This window comes from Eublepharis macularius, chromosome 11 (genome assembly GCF_028583425.1).
Source record: "Eublepharis macularius isolate TG4126 chromosome 11, MPM_Emac_v1.0, whole genome shotgun sequence".
Lineage (NCBI taxonomy): Eukaryota > Metazoa > Chordata > Lepidosauria > Squamata > Eublepharidae > Eublepharis > Eublepharis macularius.
The window spans coordinates 37,485,646-37,506,064 of NC_072800.1; the positions used below are offsets into that span (position 1 = coordinate 37,485,646).

The 20,419-nt window shown below is 42.1% G+C and overlaps 1 protein-coding gene across 1 annotated transcript in view; it reads right to left on the reverse strand.

Annotated features, from left to right (window-relative positions):
* Positions 1-19,021, reverse strand: part of CMTM8 (CKLF like MARVEL transmembrane domain containing 8) — a 44,129-nt gene extending 25,108 nt beyond the window's left edge. The window contains exon 1 of the mRNA XM_054991242.1: positions 18,703-19,021. Within this exon, the coding sequence (XP_054847217.1) occupies positions 18,703-18,909 (207 nt within the window). The 5' untranslated portion in view covers positions 18,910-19,021. The remainder of the gene's footprint in view (positions 1-18,702) is intronic.
* Positions 19,022-20,419: the final 1,398 nt, after the last annotated feature.

Below are 20,419 nucleotides of genomic sequence, written 5' to 3' on the forward strand. Positions count from 1 at the left end.
CAATCTAACTTCAATGAAATCATTTGGTTTAGACTAGCGTAACTATGCACAGGACTGCAATGTGCTTCCTAATAATTCCTTTCAAGGAAAAAAAACATTTTCAGATCCCCCCTCCAATTTTTGGACAATGCCACCATAAAGGAATGATTATCTCCATTCAGTTTACCTGCCTTCCAACAAAAATTCTCTTGAATAACTATATACTGATCACAGTTTATAGCAAATTCAGCAGCAATTGCTGTGATCAGCAAAGAAGAATTCTACCAAATCCTACCCCTTCATAGATATTTTTAAATTCAAAGGTGTATCACATGTACAAAGAATCTCATCTCATAAGAACGTAAGAGCATTGCTTGATCAGACCCGTTTAAAACATCATCTTGTTTCCCACAGAGGCCATCCAGGCATCCAAGAATGCCCAGAAATAAACCCACAGCAGTCAAAGCTTTGCCTGTTGTTGCCTCAACCACTGACATTAATCAGAATTATACTACCCTTAACTATCATAGCTAATAGCCACTGATGGACATATTCTCCCAGAATTTATCTGATCCACTTTTAAAGCTAGGGATCATTTCGAGGAGGAACGCAGTTCCGGCAGTTCCCCAAAGAGGTCACGTCAGGTGGCCCCGCCCACCTGACTCTAGGCCATTTGGGGCACGTTTCAGCCTGGATTGGGGCTGAAACGGCCAGGATCGGGCCTCTGACGGGTGGTGGATCACTCTCCCACTCAGCAGCGGCACAATCCTGACCATTTTGGGCCCATTTTCAGCCCCTTTTTGCCATTTTGGGCCCAATTTCGGCCCTGAATGGCCAGGATTGGGTCCAAAACAGCCAGGATATGTGATGTCAGGGGGTGTGGCACATGCAAATCAGTTATGCTAATGACACACTTCCGGTGATGGCAACGGGCATGGCATATGCTAATGAGTTATGCTAATGAGTTCCTCCAGCTCTTTTTCTATGAAATGACCCGTTTAAAGCTAATGACCAATGCTGTGGCAGAGAATTCCACAAGTTAATCATACATCATGTGAAGAAGTGCTTTCTTTGATCTCTCCCAAATCTACTGCCCATCAGCTTCACTGGGTCCTCCAAAGTCTAATATTTTGGAAGAAGGAAATAATGCTCCAACCAGATTTAAACATGGTATTCCAAATGCAGCCACACCACAGATGTATTCAAGAGCATAATGATACAAGTCTGTTTTATTTTTCAGTCCTTTTATTCCCAATCTCTGCTCTGTGATGACTAAAGGCATTTATTTCCTCTGTAATCTTTCCCATATTTACTACCTTTAAAGCCCATCCTCCAAAATCCTGAGCCTTGTTCACAAATCACAGTGAACACAAGTACACTTTGCATGTGCATATGTACATCTGTTTGTAAGAAAGAGCCAACACACATTTACTTTACAAATAAAACCAAGAACTAGTACCTAGATAAATGTAGGGCTTAAATCACACATTCAGTGGTACATGAATTGAAGGCAGCATGAGAATTATTCAAAGCACATAAAAGTGTACACTGTACACGGATAATATCTGCACTCACCATCTGCACTCTGAACTTTGGGGATATCTGGAAGTTCATAACAGGGAATACAAGTGTGCTGCCTATTTCACCTCTCTGGTGTTCTCAGAGGTCCAGGACACCTCAAGGGAAGAAGAGTTCCTTTCCCTGTTTTGGAAGGCCTATTTTTCTCAAAGTGGTTTCTCTCCTATGTGTACCTGGAACTTCCAGGGTGTTGGGTAAAGCCACAAGAGAAGAATCACTGCACTCCATGTCTAAGTTCTCCCCACACCGCTCTTTGAGCCCTCCTTTCCCTCATGCATTGTTCACATTGCAATAAACACTGGAGCAATGTAAGGGCTCTGTTATAACTTACCTGCAGCTAATGAAAAATTAAACTTAAAAGGGCACAACTAGGTTTGCCAACCTGGGGGAAGGGGTTCTCCTGGAATTACCACTTTTGTCCAGCCCACAGGGATCAGTTCCCCTAAATGGAATGGCAATTTGGAAGGGTGGCATCGCATCACATCCCCACGGTGCTCCCAAATCTCCAGGAATTTCCCAAACTGGAATTGGCAACTCCAAGGCACAACTCAGGTAAAATTATTGTTTAAAATCCCACGGAGGGAGTTCTTACCACATGCTTCATCTCCCACTGAAACCAGAGGGCCTTAAATACGCTTAATTTTGATTTATTTACTGTAATTCATTTCACATTTTTCATTATTTTGCTATTGTATTCAGTTTCTTCTACTTCTGGGAAGTAGCAAAGAGCTACACAAGCACTCTGAAGCCCTGCCCTCCTAATTACTAGGGATCTTATACAGCAGCTCTTCTGGTTTCAGACACTGAAATTAAAATTAACATACAGTTACATAAATTCTGACACTACTGCTTTTTCACACACTCTTATAGGAGAATGTAAACACTGATATGCAGCTAACGTGAAGAATTCAGCTTCAACTATCACTTGGGTGGGATGACACAAGCTTCAACTAGCCCCAATAATGAAATCTCTAAAGCATGCTGATCACCTTTTAAGGGATTAACTTCCTCTGCAAATATTTGTCCCCAAAGCCCTGGTCTGTTGGATGAAAAGAAAAGCCAATTGGTTTAAGCACAATATGTCTGGTCATGTCTGATGATGACCAGATCTGGAAAGAAACTCCCAACATACTAATTAAACTATTCTGAAAGCCAATTTAAATTGTCTGACCAGATTATTATCGTAGATAAGAGAATAAGGGAATCCTTGCTTTTATACATTCGCTGCTTTTGTCAGAACAGTTGGGGGGAAATCTTGATATCGCTTAATTTGTTTTAAAGATTTAACACACACACCATCTTTTTATGTCAATCTGTTACGGTAATCTCCTTCTGAAAATAGAAATGTTTAAGAAAGGGTGAGTTGAAGAACATGCACAAATTTAAAAGATTTTAAAGATTCAGTAATTATAACAGAATTTGGTGGGTTTATGTGCTTACTGGAATGAAACGTAAATACAGCTGCAATATATGCAAATGAAAAAAGGCAAAATGTTTGCAAACGTTTACTTAGATTCCATCTTAGTTTGTGGCTAAAAAGAATGCCCAGATATCCTTGAGCTAAAACCTTTCCATGTAACAGGAATCTACAGTCTACTGGTGACTCCTCTCTCTCATGGGCTTTGGGTGCGAGGCCTGCTCTTACTTAATGACAACTGCCTTCCAACCAGAAGCAACTCAGCAACAACTGTGGACCACTATCAGGATCCATACCCATAAGAAGCCTTTGTATTACACCCTTATGCCAACTCTATCCTCAGTATTAATTCAAGCAAAACATTTGCACTACACATACTAATATGACACAGCTATCTCTGGCTGCGCCTTTTGATAATAAAATTTCCCTCTTCTTATGTTTCTGCCAACTGAGGCTATTACATCATGTATATGACCAAGTGAACTGTGGCTTGTAAAAGTTTATGCCACAATAAATTGATTTTTAAAGCATGCAATCCTAAGCAGAGTTACATCCTTCTACAGCCACTGAAGTCTACAGGCTTAGAAGGGTGTAACTCTTCCTAAGATTGCACGGTTAGATGGTCACTTGCTGGATTTGCTGCAACAGCCCAAGGGTAGTGAGGGTTGACTAAAATGGAGGGACAGTCATTCGTCTGCCATAGTTTGGTCTTAGTTGTACCTAATGACTCAATAAAACACAATCAATATTTGAGATTTCACAATCCCTTAGAGCTCATTTGATTGATATGGAAACTATCCCACATACTTCAGTCTTTAGGAATGAGGTATACTAATTGGGGTAGAAACGCCTTCACTATTGCCACCTTAATTTGGATGTAGACAATGGATTGTGTGGTATGCTCAGGGTAATTGCTGCAAGCATACAGGCGTTATGTTATGGTGTGTGGGTTTTTGGTATGTGCTGGTGCTTAGGTGTCCGTCATGTACTTGTTCAGTGGTGTCAAGAAAGTGGATTGCACCTGGCTCAAGTTGAATGTAAGGTGAAAGTTGTAGAAATCTCTTAAGAGCTTCCTTTTCCTGGTTCCAGATAATGAAAATGTTATCGATAAAGGTGCTTGGGGGTTGGAATTGAGGAAGCACTAATATGAATATGTTTGCATACTATATAAGATGTTCCAATGACAGTGCAATTAACCTGGAGGTGTAAGTGGTCACCCAATCAGACCTAATTAGGAACGAGAACAAAGTGGCAAAGCTTAGCAGCAAAGTGTACTGTGGTACTGTTAGGGACAATGTTCCTGATATAGCCTACCTTTGTGAGGGCTGTTGATGTATAGAGCTTCCACACTCATTGTAACTAGAAGGGTATTCTTTGGGAAGTCTGTCAACAGATTGTAGTTTCCTCAGGAAGCCAGTCGTGTCTCACAACTAACTGAAGTGTTGATAGCACAGGGCCTGAGGGTCCATATAGCCAAAAACTCCTACTGCGATTGTGTCAATAACCTGAACAATGGGGCATCCTGGGTTGCCAGGTTTGCGTATTTTAGGCAGAATATAGAAGGTTCCTGGCAAAAGCTCTTAGGGTGTATCCACGTAGATGTGTTCCTCTGCATATACAGGAAATTCCTTTGTCAATTTATTTAACTCTCCCTGCTGTCCCTTAGTGGGGTCTGAGAATAGTGGCCTGTAAAATGTGGTATTGGGATAGCCTGTCTCCTGTCCACCTACATGCCATAACCCGTTCATGAGGAAAACAGTCCTGCCTTTGTCAGCCTCTTCAGAATTATTTTTGAGGCTTGCTATTTTCTCAGACTGTGTTGTATGCAATTCATCTGCACGCTGTTTTCCACAGAAGCTGGCTACTTGAAACGGCATCCTGAAGCACTTACCCAAACAGTGGCTGATGCCTATCTACAAACAGAAGGATTCACAATGGAGGGCTGAAGCATTACAGGGGACATGCTGCTCCCTCTATGTCTCCCGTCTAACAGTGTTTCCCCATTCTTTGCAAGCATCAGCTAATAAACTGGAGCAGAGCAGTGAAACTTTACTATGTAATCTGCCTTGCATCTCAGTGAGAAAGAGAGACTATCAATAAAATAAAAAAACACTAAATATATCACATCATGCATCACATCTCCTGTATTTGATTAGGGAGACTCAGATTGGGGGCAACTACACACACCACATAACACCTAGTTAGGCCCTGCGTTCCCTAGCATGCTGAAAATGGCGGTTTCAGAATTGCTGTGCTATTTTTGTGCATACAGACTGAAAATGCACCAGAGCAGCAAAGCAGGGAAATAAGATGAGGAGGGGAAAAAAGGGGACAAGGAAATGAAGAAATTTAATGGCTGTCCCAAAAGCTCTATGAGTAATTTCCTAGGGTTTCATTGTAGAGATGTGGCACAAAAAATGTTCCAATGCTTTTATTTTGCTGCTGAGTATTTCTAAAATGAATAAACAATGAATAGATGCCATTGTAATTAGGCAATCTTGGCAGTATCAAAGTTGCAATTAATGTTTTTCAGGTGATTAGCCGCAAGAATTGTGTGAGAGAATACACACGTGGCTTGCTGATTTGTAAACAGGGGAGGGGGCTAAAAGCCACAGATACATATAGCAAGCCGAATAAAAAAATATTGTGAATTTAATTGATTGGCTGTGCAGAGCTAAAATTCTTATTTATATATTATATTATATTATTATAATTATTTATATTATTTTATATTATATTATATTATTTATTTAGCCTCTACATGGTAGAAGGGATATTGTAACCAATATTCTGATGTGGAACTAGCTAGTGATGCTACGAAGAGTGATAGTAAAATTGAGGTGGTCCCAGCTCGAGTTAAAATAAATGAGTGGGGCATTGGGCAACCCATCCCATGGTACATTATACACCATTCTTTGAGTGTGTTAAAATGTGTATGTCAACAGTTTTCAGTGCCTTGGTTCCCGCCCCCCCCAAAGTTAAAACGATTTAAGGGCAGCACATGCTATATTGTCTTTAAAATTCTAATAAGTAATATTCCAATAAAGATAATTTCCAAATGAAGCTTTGAAATTTGTTTTTATAAAACAAATTTTTATAAAACACACTTGATTCTTTTCCTCCTCCACACCAAATATTTCAGTTCAAATATTTGTTACTACTGGGACATAAAAATTAACATGAGGTTCTTTGTAAATTTTGTTTTCTAAATATATGTCAAAATAAATATGCTACATCAGATAAAGCTCTATCCCAGGATAATTCTGGATAATTTTCCAGAAAACCCACATCACTAGCTTTGTATGTTATATATTTACAGGGAGACCATCTTTGTATTTATTTACTTAATCTGTGCCTCACTTTTCTCTCCAGCGGCTATCCAAGGTAACTTACAACATTCTCCCCTTCTTCATTTTATCTTCACAACAGCCCTGTGAGGCAGGTTACACTGAATGTATGGGACTGGCCCAAAGTCACCCTCTTGGCATAGTGGGGATTCAAACTTGGGTCTCACAGATCTGAGTCCAACCCTCTAACCCCTATACCGCTCTGGCTCTGTTGTATAGGAAAATGCATATTCATTATGACATTTTGAGAGTAGGGTGAGTCAGGGAATTTACTCCAGGAAGTCCAAATGCAACTGCCACTGTCTTAACAACTTTGTAACTAAAAAAAACTTCAGACTATACTTCAAAGATTATGCGCTACAGAAAAAATACAGCACATAAAGCAAGCTCCACAGTTTGAAAAGCACTGCTTGCTTATCTCTGTTTTCATTACCTGTAGTGTAAATTGTGGTTCATTCCTTAATCCTAATCCATTCCTTAATCCTAGTAAAAAGAATCACTGAAGGAAAAGAAACCAGAGCACTGCAAAAATATTCCTGGGAACAGCACTCTGCAGGTGAACGTATAAGGCAATGTAAGGATTGTTCATGAAGCACTATCAGTTCTGAATGAATCTTCACAGAAAAACTACTTTAAGAAGAAAATTTCTTCTGTACCTTGAATACTGTGTTTTGTTGCCCCTGGGAGTTCTTCACGCAAACTAAAAGTGCGAACTGTTTATCATCTCCTTGTTAATCCACCCGTTGCTCAGGGCACATTCCGTGGCTTACCTTGCATGATTTCTGTATCCCCCAACTTCAATCCTCACCCCCACCCCTTAAACACACACACAAGCAAAATAAAGCAAAGCAAAACATCTTTTCTCAAGAAACATGTCCAGGATATTGTGGGACTGACAGGAAGCAAAGCTTAAGTCTATGTTCTCAAAGCAACTTGGTACATGATAGTTTGTATGTAGTGTGCGTGTGTATATATCAAACATACGCAACACACACAAAGGATTTCTGATTAAGTATAATTCAAATACTCAGTTGAGTCTAAAATCCATATGAACAGCAGTCTCACCAGCAGCAAATTCATATGAACAGCAGTCTCATACTCACAAAAGTCCATAGAAATTAACAAGTTTTTAAAGATAGTTATCAATCATTCATACAGCATTTTTAGTGTGCATGAAACAAAGATTTCTAAACTTATTTAATATACCAGATCTTAAATGTAGGTACTAGATGCAGTTAAAACACTAATATTACCAACTCTACAAGCCCAGATGTGCTTGGGTAGAAAGGTCTACAATTGGATTTTAGAAGTTTGGTTTTGGTATGAATTTTACCAATGCAGCTGGTTCTGCTAGCAGCCATGACAAATTTTAATTGACTGTATGATTATAGAGCAAGGTTCGAGTCCAGTAGCACCTTAAAGACCAATCTGAAAATCTAGTTGGTCTTTAAGGTGCTACTGGACCCAATTCTTGCTATTCTACTACAAACCAACATGGCTTCTCACCTGAAACTATCTTATGTTTATAGTTTCTTGTCATTTGGAGGAAACGAGGAAACTGATTGTGTGTATATATTATACACCAGGATCCCAACCCAACAGTGTCCTTGCCCACAGTAGCCTCAACTGTGTAGCCAAGTCAATCCATGAGCAATTGTGCAGCCCAGTTACCTGACAGCGAGGGGGGTCTGGCACATTAAAAGTAGATCCCTGCTCCTTCCTAATAGCTAATTAGTGATTTTTTAAAAAGTAAGGTCACTCATGCGCAGGAAAAGGAGCTGGGACTTTATAAACATCACTAGGCAAATGGATACCTACATAAATAATACCCTTTGTTAGATTTAGGTATGACCTATATATCTAATTGTGTGTTCCTTATCCACACGTAGATCTATCAACTGTGATTTGGCTTGGTTAATTTCTAACCGGAAATACAGCCAAAGGTATGGAATATACTCATGAAATGCCACAGTGATATGCTGGGATTCCTTAACGATGTAAAGATAAAATAATTATACCTACATTTTACTGTTTTACTATTGCTACTTTCAGCCTATACACAGTGAACGTATTTATCTGACCTGATCATAATGGCTGAACAAGAAGGAGAACCGTGGACTTCTTGTCTTGCACCTTACTAGATGGCCATCTGTCAGCAATGCTGGTTCTGTGACTCAGTAGAAATTTAGGCAGACTGTGAGAAGGAGAACTGTGAGAAGGGACAAGCCAGTGCTGAGCTTCTGTGGGTCTTTCTTATGTGCCCAAGGTAATGCCGATTGCATCTTTGGGGCCAGGAAGGAATTTTCCTGCAGATTTACCAGGAATCCTGAAGGTTTTGTGCCATCTTCTGGCATTGACCAAGGGTCACAGGGGGAGTAGAGGGGTAGCTCTGAATTTCCTGCATTGTGCAGGATGTTACACTAGATGACCCTTGGGTCCTTTGCCAGTCCATGTGTCTAGAAAGCTCAGTTTGTTTAGAAATACAACAGTTCTTAGTGATTCTGATTGAGGAAGCATCACAAATCAAATATGCCTATCTTTAGAATTTCTGCCCTATACCAAAAGACCCAATGTTTCTCTTTAAAAAGACATTAATAAATAAAACATTTTTCCTGCACCAGAGTGACTGGCGACCTGGGCCAGTCACTCTGTCTTGGCCTAACCTACCTCACAGGGTTGTTGTAAGATTAAAATGGAAAAGAGTAAGCCATATACACCATCTTAAGTTTTGAAGAAGAAGAGCCAATCATTCATAAGCATCCCTGTACCAGCATAAAGAGATTTATGTCTCGGCTGGGACACGGGAACTCAGGCCTGCCTCATCTGCTGGAGAAGCTACCATTATTGGCCCTTCTGTGCCCAGTGGTTCTGCCTAGCCTGGGCACACTCAACTACCCTCACATACATGTCATTCAAAAACATTTCTCCCATCATTTCTGGAAAAAAAACCCATCTCATGTACCAGAGTTTGCAAAGACATGATTTTCAGAAAAATACCATCAAATACCCATTTTTCTTCAGAAGGAAAAAACAAAGTATTTCCTTTTTTTTAAAAAAGGCTCTAGTGGGTACAGGTGATGTTTCACCTGTAGAATTCAACTTTTGCATCTGTGAAAAGCACACAGCCTTTGTAGAGGAAAAGCAGCACTAGTCATATGTATTTATTTTGTCTTTAGATGGAACACTCTAAAAAATAATCTTCTTACATTTGGTATTAAAAACAAAACAGAATTCGAATGTAATATTTGGCAAGAATTTGGTCAAGTTCTGTTTTTCCGAAACAGTTAAAAAGCCAGACTTCCATTGCCTCCAGCTGCCTGACTTACTAATAATTTACAGTCCCTTCAAATGTCTGAAGCCCTCTCCTATTGACAAAAGTAAACACTCTGATGACAACATCCTTAGCAACCTGAACATTCATTTGGCAAAGGGATCTGTAACAGCTTGAAAGCGTATCACAGCACAAAACTGCAGCAAAGACAAACATAGGTATTATTAAGAGTTGCTACCTGCATTAAGAGACAGAAATCAACAAGTGAAACTGTTCCTGGAACAGAAGCTACTTGCAGGGGAAAAGTTTTATCTGTAGATTCCTGCCTTTCATATGCCTTTTAAAAGTGCAGGCCTTCCACACCACCCTTATATATTAGCAAGCTATCATTTTGCCTTTTGCCCAAACATCCAGAAAAACATTTAGCGGACCCCTTCAAACGGATGTGCACCACTTTTTGAGCACTGTACTGCTTCTACTAAAAATAGTCTAAGCTTTCTTTTCCTATGAGACCAGTGGAGCCCTTTCTTCCTGATTGGCAGCTACTTTTCAGAGCAATACAGCAAGCTTAATCATTTGGACCTAGTCCACTAATCGCAGCACTTGCCTCTAACGTAAGTTTTCCCCTGATACTAGAGGTCTGTCCTCCAGGGGGAAAGCATCCTTCATCAGAGGAAGGCTCCTTGTGATGAAAGAAAGCACTGCCATCAGGGGAGCAGATCTGCAGGATCCAACACACAGTTTCCTAGCCCAGTACCCACGATCCAAAACAAAACAATCCTGTTTCAATTCTTATTTATATTACTTTCCAGATTTTAATTACAGATTGAACTACACATAACAAAAGACGTGGAGCTGGCATCAAAAATGGCACATCAAGATCTTCTCCATTCCCTTGGGAACATATAACACCACCCTGGATTATGACATCTTAAAGTATATTTCTCTGTCCCATTGCTGGCAGAGAAATGGATGGCATTAAGAGGTCAACCTCAGAAAGCCATTCTCAGTAGCATCCAATGTCTCCTTACAAAGGGTACAGTTCCACGTTTTATACCAAGTACAAGATAATGTGAAGTGGACCACAAATGGAATCTAAAATATTGGTGAAAAAAACCCTCATTTTATTGTCTATTAATGTATTCTATTTTTTAAAGAAATCAAATGCTTTTGAAAAATAAAAATAGGCCCTTCTTATTGCACAACTTATAGTATTCAGAAGGGGAAAACCACAGACAGGAATTTACATTGATTCCCTTCAAGCAACCTTTTAGATCTAGATACCATGTTACCATGTGTAGTCAGGAAGGCATGCAATATATACTATCCACACATTCTGTGCAACGTGTGTAACTCAAGAAGAGGAGTCAAGATGCTGAAGAGGGAGAGCAAGTAGGGAATGCAGAGGCTTACAGCTACATAACAGCACAGGTTTCCACGTAGAGATGGGCACAAATCAGATTGCGACCCAAAAAACCACACGAACCAGGCCAGTTCATGGTTCGTGAACCAGTGGTTTGTGGAAGCTCGTTTCCACGAACTTCCACATGCTGGTCTACTGGTTCATTTGGGTCATTAAAGGGGCAGTTTAAATGGCCATTTCCCCAGGGAAATGGACATATAAACCTTTCCTGCTTCTTGCAAGTGGCAGGTCCCTTTAAACTATCAGCTGACAGACGGCAGGGGAGGAATCTCCCCTCACCGCCTGCCAGCTGATAGTTTAAAGGGACCTGCTGCTTGCAAGTGGCAGGGCCCTTTAAACTGCCCAAACCCCAGCCCCCAGCCCCAGCCTTACCTTGCCCTGTGAGCCTGCAACATCCTCCCCCTCCTGCTGCGAGGGGTGGGAAGGCTGTTTTTGCCGTATTCTGCTACTGCGCGGGTCCGTACATCAGTGGAAGAGGCCAAAATGGCCTTCCTGCCCCTCATGGGAGGAGGGGGAGGACACCGCAGGCCCACAGGGCAAGGTAAGTGTGGGGCTGGGGTTAGGGCTGGGGTTTGGGCAGTTTAAAGGGCCCTGCCACTTGCAAGCAGCATGTCCCTTTAAACTATCAGCTGGCAGGTGGCGAGGGGGGATCCCCCCTCGCCACCTGCCAGCTGATAGTTTAAAGGGACCTGCCACTTGCAAGACAGGAAAAGGCCCTTTAAACTGTCAAATGTCCCTTTCCCTGCTGCTGCTAAGCGGCCAGAAAGGGGCATTTAAATCCCACGAACCACAAACTGGTTCATAAACTTTCCCCAGTTCATGCCAGTTTGTGGTTCCTGGTTCGTGAAAACCCACAAACCTCATGGTTCAGTTTTTTTGTGGTTCATGCCCATCTCTATTCCCAAGCAGATATCCAAACTGACAGGAATCAAATATGCAGACATCAAATAATCCTAAAGGAAGACTTCACAGATACACAAACTGGGTGGGTCTGGAGCTTGCCAAAGTCCACTGTACTAATACAAGCAAACTCCATGTAAAGAAGCAAAATGGCAGGGAAGAAGAACAGGGAAAACAGGCAAAATTTGTCAGAAATCAAAAAACTTCCATCGTTGTACTCAGGAGTGAAATCAGCAGATGCGTTCAGTTGGGGTTAGACTCTGGCTCCTGTTATTGGGCTACAGGCTTTATTAACCAAGTTTCCTTTTTCTTGGACTCGAGAAAGAAGAAGATAATCCAGGTGAGCTCAGAGCTATGGTCCTTGATTGATGGAAGGTGAAAAGGAGGGAGTTCCCATGTCCTTTAAAGATTTCCAGGTTAGGAAATGAAGGGAAATCTTGGGGCAAGGACGAAGCATATTAAAAGCAGATTTATTGGGTTACAAGATGTGGCTCTCAACCTTTTAGCTGAAGATATTAGTAAGTGTCTTGGATCTTTGTTAGGAGACATGTTAATACAATAGCAAAGTCTTGTTTCAAAACACACCTTGATTAATGGTCTGAAAACCCCAGAGCCAGTGCTGATGTTGCTATCGTTTTACAATTAACATGATGGGACCAATGTGAGTGCATATTGAATCTTGGCTTATTTTTTAACAGCACTGGGCCTTTGTTGTTTTTTCATGCCTTATGTGACTGGCAGAGAATGGTTGGTCTTGATGCTAAGATGAAGGGAAAGGAGAGATACAGGACCCTCAATAGCAACAAAAACATTCATGCAGGTAAACAAAAACAACCTGCAATAAAAAAGTGGTGTAAACATGGATACTGCAGTTCAGTAAGTTTTACTGAACTGCTAGGGAAAGGGGATGCAATTTACTCATTTACTTCATTTATGCGCCACTTCCCCCCACCATAGGGGCCCCAAATGGCCCACAACATTCTCCATTTTATCCTCACAACAACGCAGTGGGGTAAGTTAGGTTCAGGTTATGTTACTGGCCCAAAGTCACGCAATAATCTTGCATAGCAGAGTGGGGATTCGAACCCAGGTCTCCCAGATCCAAGACTGACACTAACCGCTGCACCACACTAGCTCATCCCAAGAACACCTTATCAAACAAATATAAAATAGGTATTGAAACCTTTATTGCAAACTAGGACTAGAAAATCATCATGGAGGACAGAAGCACTTTGGGAAATTAAAACAGAACAATGAAACTTGACTCTTTAAGGCTGCAATCCTAGAAACATTTCCCTGGGAGTTAGCTCCATAAAATAAAATAGGACTTACTTCTGGATACGCCTATTAAGGATTGCTACCTAAATATCTGATATAGATTTCAGAACATTTTCAATATTTTACAAACATAAATCTATTGGCAGGGCAAAGACTTGAAAACTCTTCATCCTCTGTGTAATTTACAATGGGAGGACATTCGAAATTAACAAGACTTGGACCCCTTGCTGTTGTTACTTCAAATGGGCTTCACGCTTTTTAACAGAATTCTACTTTTCACTCTGAAGTGATCCCCAGATTTTGTAGTGATCTTATGCATTGTTTCCCAGCTTTTGTGTGAAACCATGGGTAAGGGAATTAAGTCACTCTGCAGTTTATCGCCGCTGAAAAAGCTCAGCAGAGGTAAACTCTCAAAGTATCCAGGTACATACAATCAAAACAAATGGCCATTCCATCTCCATCAATGCTTTACAATCAAGAAGAACAATACACAAAAGATGGAGTCAAGAAATTTCATGCAGAAGTGGAACAAAATGTATTAGTTCCCCTAATCATTAACCACTTAGCATTTATTTGCACTGGAAAATAAACAGTAGCTCTCTATGTAATTATTCAGAGTTGACATATTCCAGATCACAGGAGTAATACTACTGTCTTTACAAGTGCTTACCAATTAATGGATCACTAGTTGCAATTTTTTTTAAAAATTGTCACTGAAAATATTTCAATTTTATGTGCTGGAATTCAGAGAAGTATATTTAAAGAACACCATACCCTCACCCTTTCTACTGTGTATATTAAATTGGCCCAGATAGATAGATAGACAGACAGACAGACAGACAGATAAATTCCTACACCTCTGATAAAGTGAGCTTTCACTCATGAAAGTTTATGATCAATAAATTTTGTTTTTCTTTAAGGTGCCACTGGACTCCTGTTTTCTTTTGCTTTTTAGAGGATACATTCCTGAATGTGTAAATAACTTGGGTCCTGGGATGTCGATAACGAAGGTAGATTTATAAATATTTTAAATAAGAAAATAAAATTTGTTGAAGAAACGTTTGGGGAAAGTAAATGTTTCAGTTACAGGTGGATATAAGCAGATGGATCTTTATACTCAAATGGAATTCCAGTGAAATACATTGTATGTTTGGTGGAAGAGATCTGAACATACGTTTTCTCCTTTAAGAAACAAATGCCTTGGAAAGCAGCAAATGTGAGTCAAAGCCACATTACCCAACACTTTAAACCACATGTCTTTCACCCTCCATTGTCCTTATTGCAAAAAAAGGGGAGGGGTCTTTGAAAAGCCACTGCTCCTTGGAACTGGTTGCTCTGGCAGGTTAGAGTGGAGTCAATGTTCTGCATTCAGCGCTATCAAAAAAGACACCACGCTTCAGTCTTTGAAATCAATTATTGTAATATGTAATAAAACCATATGACTAGGATTTCTCTCTTACAAAGGTGGCACAAAGTGAAATGAGATTAGCAACAATTTGAAATGCTTGTGGTGAATAATGAACTACCACTAAAATTATGATGATGATGTTTAATTGATTTAGTGTAATCAAATTTCCACTGCAGATTCATTTTGGTCTACAAATTAATTGATGGGGTTTGCACATGCAACAGTTTGGGGACATGGGCCTCTGAGAACCCACAACTCCCCCCACCCCCAAACCAGAATTTGGTGACAGATGCTTAAAGATGGCATTTCTCTTCAGTTTATATTCAAAGCTAGTAAACAGCCTACTACAAAGGGAGAAGTTATATTGGCTTTTCTCCAAATAGTAAGAGACACGGGCTGCTTAAGCAAATAATACACAGTTGGAAACAATTTTAATACATCTTTCGTACTGGATCTTCCACAGTACTGATGGACCTCTGAACACATCGATGTCTGAAGACATTTGTAGTACAAACTTAAAAATGCTCCCCAGGGAATAAACCCACGAGACCCGAGTAGGATTGTGAACAAGCCTGCTTAGCAGTGTTCCCTTGGTGTGGTACCACACTATACTATTCTATGTTACAGCTGCTCATGATAGTTTAGTAAGCTACTGTCCAGTGACAAGAAACTACCCTATTTATTTCAGAACACCTAAAAAGGCACTTTAAATGTATAAAAATATTTAAATGTAATAAACAAAGTAGTTGGTTAATAGATAGGCAATTCAGTTCATCTTGAACTGTAACTTTTCAAAATCTGTAATCATTTTACAGCCTCAAATATAGTAATAGGATAGTGCTATATACATGGCTGTAGATTACAAATCACAACCTGCCTCCAATTAAAATCAATTAAAATCCCATGGGCTTTAATTTTAATCAGCCTGTACTTCATCCTTCATTCCCAAGCTGTTATGCGAGACTTCAGGACATCAAGATTTAATTCTCTCTTCCTTTTCTTATTTGGTATCCATCACATCTGCATCTGTTACACTTAACTGACATGCAGCATACATATGCTGGGAAACTACAATCAGGCACAACTTTTGTGTGGGCGTTGTGTGTGTATACATGGAGAAAAACATGTGGGCGGCAATTCCATGTGATACCCTTCACACAAGTTTCACTCTTTCTGCTATACAGAAGTTCCATCCATGCAGAAACTGCCTCCCCCTTCAGAAGTGGCCCACAAATTGGGACAAATTGCTACAGGGCCCACATAAAAACACAGCTTCTTCCTCACATCCTTATTTTCTGCAAAGAATGGCCTTTCCCATCACATGGGACAACCTAGCCTAGGTTACATTAGCAAATAGCTACTATGGAAGAAAAATCAAAAAGAGTCCAGTAGCACCTTTAAGACTAACCAATTTTATTTTATCGTAGCATAAGCTTTCGAGAATCAAGTTCTCTTCATCAGATGCCTGATCCGAACTGGTCAAATACAGAAGAGGAGGGGAGGGGAAAGAACGGGACATATATCACAAGAAGACAGGATGCAATTAGTGTGAAGGCAATCAAAACATTTCTTTGCTTGTAAATGTAAACATCTCCTTTTGGTGTGGAGTCAGTTTGCCGCAGTGAAGGTATACAATTCCTATGTAGATAAAATAAAATTCGTTAGTCTTAAAGGTGCTACTGGACTCTTTTTGATTTTGCTACTACAGACTAACACGGCTAACTCCTCTGGAACTATGGAAGAAAACTCAGATGGAAGAGGAAGAGGATATGGACACACAGACAGTGAACATGGAGACAGACGGAAAGTAGGAATACTTATCTATCTAGCACATTTTAATCTGAACCTTCCAAGGAGCTGAGGCTGGTATATCTGTTCTGCCTTTCCTCTTGTTCATTCTCACAACAACCCTGAGAGGTGATCTAGGCTGAGAGAGAGCAGGAACAGTTTCTCAGAGCCTATTCCCAACACTCTCACTACTATAACCACACTGGCTCTGTACCGCAAGCTCCACATTTGCCATGTTCTACTACCCAACCCTTATCATATATCTCCTCACTCTCCTCTTTCTTCCCAGCTGTCCCACAGCAGACATTCTGGGAATGGATGCCTGTCTGATAACTGCATTCCTGAGCAGCTTTCTTCCTCTTCACTACCAAAAGCTTAACAGAATGAGATTCTCACCACAGTTACACAAGTGTTGACCGTGCGGAGTTCACATTCTGCTTCAGTTATTCAGAGTTCACTTGACACCTGGACTCAGCTAGTACCGCCAAGGATCCATTGTTCACAACAAGAATCTGATCACACCCTGTTACCAGTTACTTGAGTCCTTCTCTTTTAACAAAGCCACTGAGGACAAGCCCAAGGTGCTTCCCAAAGGCTTGCATTCCAATAGCTGGAAAAAAGGAGCCTGCGGGTCAGTCTCCAGAGCACATTCTTTGTGTGAAATCTCTGAGGCCCAAGACAGACTGCCAGGCTTGAATGAATTCACAACAAATTGGGGGGAGAATAAGCCCACTCAGGAGGAGAAAAGGAGGGGGAAGAGACCTACTTCTGAAAGGGTGGGGTCTTTCTTAGTTGATACAGGGTCAAGACATCACATCACACCTCGGTGACCCAATTCACACATGAGAGCCCTCGGGGATATTCCTCCTCTTTATCAGGGGTGTGAGCTTAAATGTGCTTTCTTCCTATATTTTCCTCTTACTTAAAGCTGCTCTATAACATGCAGTTACCACATACCTTCCTTGATACCTTATTCATGTTGCCACTTAAGAAAAGCAGGATACTGCTTTCTCATCACAGGGGCCATCTCCCTACAAATGCTGCACGTTCCTCTTTGGTGATGCAGGGCTCAACCACAGGGCCTGCCTTGCCAAGACTCACTCCTGGCAGCAGTCTGAAGAAAGAGAGTGCCACTGAGCATGTACAGATGATTCTTCCTTTACTACAGATAAAACGTTGTACACTATGCAGCTATTTTTATTTATAAGTGAGCTATTTTTATTTATTTAGATATTTATATCCTGCTTTTCCCCCGCAGGCTTCCAACAGCATTCTCCCTTCCTCTACTTTATCCTCACAACAGCAGCCCTGTGAGGTAGGTTAGGCTGAGAAAGTGTGACTGGCTCAAAGTCACCTAGTGTACCTCCTTGGCAGAGCAAGGATTGGAACCTGGGTCTTCCAGTTCCTAGGGCAACACATTAACCTCATTACCTCAATAACCACTACAAGCAGCACACATTAAGAACTCCAATCTGGAAAGAAAAGCAGGAAAGACTCCCTGGCTTATAAAACACACACCCCTTACAACTAGTGTCAATTCTCAGCGTGATGGTTTATTTCTCTCCTTTATTTCCACTATTTCTGTAGTCCAGCCTAATTTGTTTCAGATTAGAGTGCAGGATTTGAGCCCAGTGTCACTTCAGAGACCAACAAGACTTTCAGGGTATAAGCTTTCGAGAGTCAAAGCTCTCTTCTTCAGAGGGATCTTTGACTCTCAAAAGCTCATACCCCGAAAATCTTGTTGGTCTCAAATGCGCAAACTGGACTCGCATCCTGCTGCTCTACTGCAGACCTACCCGGCTGCCTACCTGAAACAGACTCTATAGTACTATATAGTAATCTCGTTCTGTATGGACTCGTTTCTGTATTTAGTATCTTATATTTTATAAATGCCAATGAAGACTTGCTTGCTCTATAGTACTAGGGGAAGCCCCAAAATCGCAAAAGTAGCCTACTGATTTAGATCAGCTTGAAAGACTGCCACAAATTAATACAATTAAGTGGGTAGGAAAACTATAAAGAGCTCAGTCCGGCTCGGTCCCAAGGGATGCGGTAGAAAAGAGCCAGAGTCCAGTAGCACCTATAAGACGAATGACATTTCTGGTAGGGTAGGAGCTTCCGTGAGTCACAGCTCACTTCTTCAGATACTAAGGGCTGCGCGCACGTCTCTGCGCCTGACAAAGCGCGCCCTGACTCACACGCGCGGGCGCCCCTGGACTCCCGCCTGATCCCGCCGCTCCGGCTCAACAGGGCTCCCCAAGGGGAATCCCGCTTTCCTCCGGTAAAACGCGGCGAGGCTGGGGAAGGACTTACAATCTCGACCACCATGAGCAGCCCGGGCATAGTCCTCAGGAAGTCCCGGTCGTAGGCGAGGGCGCCGGAGCCGGCCGACAAGTTCGCCGTGAAGGAGCTGCTGGTGGTGGTGACGGTGTGAGAGCGAGGGCGCTGCGGCTGCTGGTGCGTCGGCGGCGGCAGCGGCTGCTGCGATTGCTGCTGCTGCTGCAGGTGGCGGGGCTCCATCTTCGCCGGGCGCACCGCAACTCCCGGGGGGCCGCCGCCGAGCGCCCCTCCTTAAGAGCCGAGGCGGCGACGCTCCTCAGCCCGGCCCCGTTGCGAGCCACGCACGCGGCGCGGCGTGGCCGGGGGCAGTGCTGGCGGGGAGGCGCGTTGCGCGCGGGGCCGCTCGGGAAGGGCCAGCGCCGAGGAGACGGCGCGGCAGAGGCGGCTTTGTGTGGCGCCGCCCGGGAGGCGTTTTCGCGCGGCCCCAGGCGGCGAGCGGAGAGGGGGGCGGCCTGCGGGAACCCACCTGGGACGGGGAGGAGGGCGGGCCGCGGAGCCCTCCGTGTGGTGGTGGTGTTTCCAGGGAGGGAAAAGGTTGCCCCCGCCGGCTTCCCTCCGTTTCTTTTAAAACTCGGGCTTTAGGGAGCTGCCGGGCTCAAACCAAGATTTTCAGGGTAGAAGGGAGCTGAAGAAGGGAGCTTTGACTCCCGAAAGCTTAAGGAAATCTAAGAGGCCGTTGGGTCCAAATCTGCAAACCAACACAGCTGCCCACCTGACGCTGCTCTGGAGGCAGAACAAATGGCTTTGGATTGTGACTTTATTGCATTGCTTCCTCATAATGTATTATGGCATTTTTTTTACTTGTCTTGAGCTTGAAAGGTTTTTCAAAGGATAGGTGACAAATGTTATTGCAAATAAAAGTGTGATACTGGTCTTTTCTATGTACATTTGTATATATGGTGGAGACCACTATATCTCACGGCCCGTTTGCTACTTTGAGATGTGATTTTGCAAGTACGTGCCTGTGGGAAAAGTAATGCCGGGGTAGACCATCCAGGTCACAAGGCTGTCCTGACTCCTAACACAGTTCTGTGGATAATCAGGGGTCTCTCGCTGTTTCCGTAAATTTATGCCATGGGCTAATTTCCCTGTGGAGGTGAATAGTTCTGCATGTGAAGTGATAAATGGTTTTCCTTCATCTCCACAAATATGTATATCTCATGTCCAATCCGCACATTTTTTAAAAAACATAGCTTTCAGGGAGTTTTAACTTCAGAATACAGATGGAGGCCTGGATAAGTGGATGCGCCAACTCAAAAGCATGGGAGAAGAATTCTCTCATCACCTTTCCATGGTAATCTTTGTGTCTGAATGTTTTTTTACACAAAGAATAAGCATTATTTCTTTTAAGAACCTCTATACTGCCTTTCCCTTTGACAAGCAGACTCAGAACGGTTTACAGACGTACATGCACACAAAATCCACTTAATCATGGCGTAAGGAAATTAAGAAACTCTTGTTAGAAACGGATGGCATGTGGTAAATCCAGATGTTCCCAGCGGTTGTCTTTCCAGGTGGGCGCCTTAGGCACGGCTCGATGGCAAATTGGGGTATTAAAACAGCCCTTGGGCAAGCTGAACCAAATGGCACACAGCTGTCAGCACTCTGGGCGAGCCTATACCTGTTTTTATCATTGCTGTGGCCTAGTCCACAGCAAGTAGCTCCTGTGGTGCTGTCAGTAGCTCAGGGA